General features: G+C 37.7%; 1 protein-coding gene across 1 annotated transcript; it reads right to left on the reverse strand.

The window, feature by feature from the left end:
* Positions 1–879: 879 nt before the first annotated feature.
* Positions 880–4,210, reverse strand: LOC108782700 (dnaJ homolog subfamily C member 2). Its single transcript, XM_018551031.1, has 5 exons — positions 4,014–4,210; positions 3,400–3,672; positions 2,703–3,087; positions 1,524–2,628; positions 880–1,274 (listed from the first exon to the last, which is right to left on the reverse strand). The coding sequence occupies exons 1-5, from the start codon at positions 4,063–4,065 to the stop codon at positions 1,224–1,226; spliced, it is 1,866 nt and encodes a 621-aa protein (XP_018406533.1). The 5' UTR covers positions 4,066–4,210; the 3' UTR covers positions 880–1,223.

Here is a 4,210-nt window from a genome sequence, read left to right on the forward strand (position 1 = left end):
CACATAATTATATTCCTCTACTATGTTAGATTATAGTTGCGTACGGACAACTGTAGGCTTGTCAAAGAGTGCATCTTAATTATATTTCACGTAAATTTAGAGCAATGCGTAACGCCGTGTGTTTCAATATGGAATATTCTAAACTTGGAATGTTGTGAAATATAAAGTGAGAAACATAAGAAATAAAGTTGAAAGGTGACTAAAATGAGATTTCTTCACGAAATCCTATCATTTCGCATTTTATTGTCTTTAAAAAATAATTTCTTTTTACGATATATTAATATAAAGAGATAATAGATAAAATTTATCAAATACTATATTACCCATAAAATTATTTTCATAAATCATGATAAAAATGCAAGAAAAATATTTCACAAATTTAACAATAATGTTTCTTCTCTTGAGATTAAACAATACTTTCATTCATTCAAAACGTTTCATAAAATTATAGCAAATGAAGGAATCATATAAAAAGGATAAAAAAGGATTAGACTCACAGAATGGGATTACGGAAACACTCATCGATGGGCAATTTTATCCAATGGGCGTTTTTCAAAACATTCTTGTTTATTTATAAAGTCCGTCGTTCTCCTCTGGCTATTGCCTCTCGTCGGTGGCAGCAGCTCTTCTTTATTTTACAGTACTTACAATATGAAGTGTAGGTCGATCGCGAAAATTCATGCTGCCAAAAAACTACACAGAGTTCTCCTAAGTCATAAGCTTCATCTTCACGGAAGAACATTAACCATGTCAAGTATCAGGAGCCACCATGTTCTCGTTTGGGCGATCTGATTGGCCCCGAGAGTGACGTCACGCTTTGACTGCGCAGTGGGTGTCCACGGCGTGAGCATACCCTTATTCTTATACCATGCACGGAAGTAATGGTCGGGTAGAAGCACGGTTTTAAAGGTATCTTTAAAGCGTACAACGCGAAATAAAACATATCGCGAAATCGACTGAACAAAATACGTCGAGTTGTTTTGTATGCCGTGCGACTAATTTGTGCACGTATTGGCTATAACAAGGCACAAGTATACACACGAACTGGCATTCAATGAGTAAGCTAAAGTTCTTGTCCTCCAGTCTTAATTTTCGTTTATATAATAATTCTCTAGGGAAGAATTCCATTTCGAGGAACGAAATGACTGTTGCTTCGGAATTGCGAAATTGAATTAGAGTTCAATAAGTTAGAGGAAAATTTCGAGCTTAGCGTGCAGTTAATATTATTTCGTCATCTGCGCCGCTTTCTTCGCCTTCACGAGCTCGACCAGTTCCTACAACAAGGAGAAAGCGCAGCATTAGCTCAATTCATTATTCATATAATTAACTTGATAATACATACTCGATATTAAATTATTTCAAACATCGCGTTTTATCTTTCTTCCTTTCATTTTATAAAAAAAAACTTTATGGTCAAGTATAACAATGTTTAATTTGATATTACGTAAAATCATAAGCTTGTATATTTGCATTATGCGACTATAATGATACAAGTTATATAATATTTTTCTCTTAAAGCTTACCTTATATCTTTTCATACATTCTTTTTTCGTTCTGGTGGGTATACACGCTGCAATCTGATCCCATCTGTCTGGAACCGACGTCGGATAGGTTTTAAGTGCTTGTTCCAAGAGTTTTTGTTCAGCCAGTGTCCATGGTGCTGATTCTTTTTTCATTTCCTTAGATTCAACGGTAACACCATTCGCGATTGGATGGTCTAGACGCTCCGTAACGGCTGGCATTCTTTCTTCTATAGCTTCCTTACTCTTTTTCTCGGCAATGAAATTGTCAAAGGCTTTCTTATTCGCCTGTTCTTTTAAACTCGATTTGCTAAAGTCGGTTGATTGCAGACTTTTGGCTTTTGCCAGGACTTCCTTAGCATCGCGGGTAACTCCATTAGTAGAACTGCTATGTTGATTGATGAAATTTGCTACAACCTCCCAACGTTGATTGGTACCAGCAGGAAATAGATTAACTGCTTTTATTAAAAGTTGCAAGTCATTCTCGCTCCAGGGTGCGGTACAAGTTTTGGTCTGCTTATCGGGTGTGTTTCTCGCATCGTTATTGATTACATTTACGCGGCGTTCTGCTTCAATTATTTGTTCAGCTTCTTCAACGATGCTCAGAAACGCGATCCTGCCGTTAGTCTGAAGATTCTTCATCGCCTCTTCCAGCTGTACAAGCTTGAACAATTCACAAATCTTTTCTACGTTTTCCATGTGTCGGAGACTCTCTTCTGAATTTTCTGCAAAGTAATCGTTTGCTTTGCAAAAATCTCTGAACGCCTTCCTTTCTTTGCGTAATGCCTTTTTCTGTACTTCTCGTTCCTGCTTCAGCGCATCTTGTTTTGCTCTTTCTTCGGATTCTCTTTTCTCTTTCTCCAATCTTTCTTTCTCTGCTGCATCACGTGCTATTCTCTTTTCTTCTTGTTGTCTGGCTTTTGCTGCCTCCTGCTTTGCTCTTTTCACGGCATTTTTTTTATCCTTGTCCTCTTGTTGAAATTTCTTTATTCTAGGATCTATATTGTAAGCCATGTCCACTAAAGTGCGTATTCGCATCATTTCCTCTTTTTTCCGTTTTGCTCTCGTGGCTTTGTTCTTTTTTTCGATCCATTTCCGCATGTCTCGGCTGCAATTAATTTCATCATAAAATATTATATTTACAATTTTTTTCATGAAAACCTTGTGATTCGTCGTACTTACTCTTGACCACTCTCCTTGTCTTCCTCGTCAAGATATGAGTATTCGCGCCAGGAATCAAAATCGTACCAGAACGAGTAGAACTGTTCTACCTTCTCGCGTGGTGTGAACGGCCCACCCAATCGAGGCACAGGCTTCTTCACAGACCACCGTGAGTTCTCTTTGAAAGCTTTACCTAATATCTCGTAAAAATTGTTCCGACAGTCCTTCTCGTCTGGCAGATTGTCATTGAAATAAGGATCTACACTATCGTAGCTTCGTCTCTTAGCTTGACTTCCAAGGGTTTCCCAGGCACGAGTTATACAAGTGAAGTAGTCATCGTCTGGTCGGATTTCCTCGCCCATGGCCTTGCGCTTATCAGGATGGTGCTTTAATATTTTCAGTTTATCTGTAATCCACGTATTAGATATGTCCAGTTATTGTTCATTTTGAAACAGTATTACAGTCATAAAAAATATAAGCAGTAGCATATCAAACATGTTAATTTCCTTACTGTTACTTTCATTGTTTAAATTTTTCTGTATGTCATGTTCCTTAGACTAATATTACACATATCATATGACAAATTTTTCATGTCTGATAATTGGCAGAACAGAAAAATTCGTTGATCTTATAGCCAACAGACTTAAAACGTTTGTCATATAACAAATATAGTATTAACCTTATATTAACATTCCTCTACAAAGCATTGTTTACGTACAAGCTTTTTTGATAATATCTTCAGTTGCTCGATGTCTAAGATCTTTTATTCCTAGAACAGCGTAATGGTCCTGATCTTTCCAGTCTCTTGGATCCAATGACCTGAGGTACTCAAGATCATCCTCAAATTGATACTGGGACTGATCTTCCTCTTCGTCTGATAATTCCGAAACACTGCCTCCTGTGAGACTGCGATAGAATTGGGTTCGCCATGCCAATGCAATTGAATATAAAACTACTGGACCTGCTGTACTGGTGTTGGTCTTGCCTGGATCTGCAATAAAAATTTGTTGCAAGATTTATAAAGAAAAACTGCGAAAAATTGATGAAATATATTTGCGAAAGAGATCACAGATAAACTGTAGATTTAATGCAAAATTAGGATCACATGATATAAATTCGAATACTTTAAACGACCACAGAATTATGTGAACTGCGTAAAACGGAAATTTTTTTCATCATAATAAGAGACAGATCGGGCTATTGATCAATACTTGGGAGCTAAAAATCCATTGAAATTTGGAGGTCATCCGAAAAACCCGCTGTTCCTTGACATTTCTAACCAATCATAACCTCAAAAGACCGGTAACGTGCGGCAAAAGATAGACGACTTACCGGATATGGAATTAAATACCGTGGAGTCCTCGGTCCCGGTGCCGTCCGTCATCGTCGTACGGTCTTCGTGATGAGCTGGTCGAGTAAGTCCTAAAATTGCACACGGGACACACGGAAAGGTTCGGCCTATCGATCACGTAATGTATGCATCCCGAATCCCGAAATCCAAATGAATTCGAACGACCGAACCCGAAGTT

This window comes from Cyphomyrmex costatus, unplaced genomic scaffold (assembly GCF_001594065.2).
Source record: "Cyphomyrmex costatus isolate MS0001 unplaced genomic scaffold, Ccosl1.0 scaffold133, whole genome shotgun sequence".
Taxonomy (NCBI): domain Eukaryota; kingdom Metazoa; phylum Arthropoda; class Insecta; order Hymenoptera; family Formicidae; genus Cyphomyrmex; species Cyphomyrmex costatus.

Coding starts and splice junctions, on each gene's coding strand:
- LOC108782700 (XM_018551031.1), bottom strand. CDS start 4,065: ATGACGGACGGCACCGGGACCGAGGACTCCACGGTATTTAATTCCATA. Junction 2,629..2,702: donor GACAAGGAGAGTGGTCAAGA/GTAAGTACGACG, acceptor AATTAATTGCAG/CCGAGACATGCGGAAATGGA. Junction 1,275..1,523: donor AATGTATGAAAAGATATAAG/GTAAGCTTTAAG, acceptor TCCTTGTTGTAG/GAACTGGTCGAGCTCGTGAA.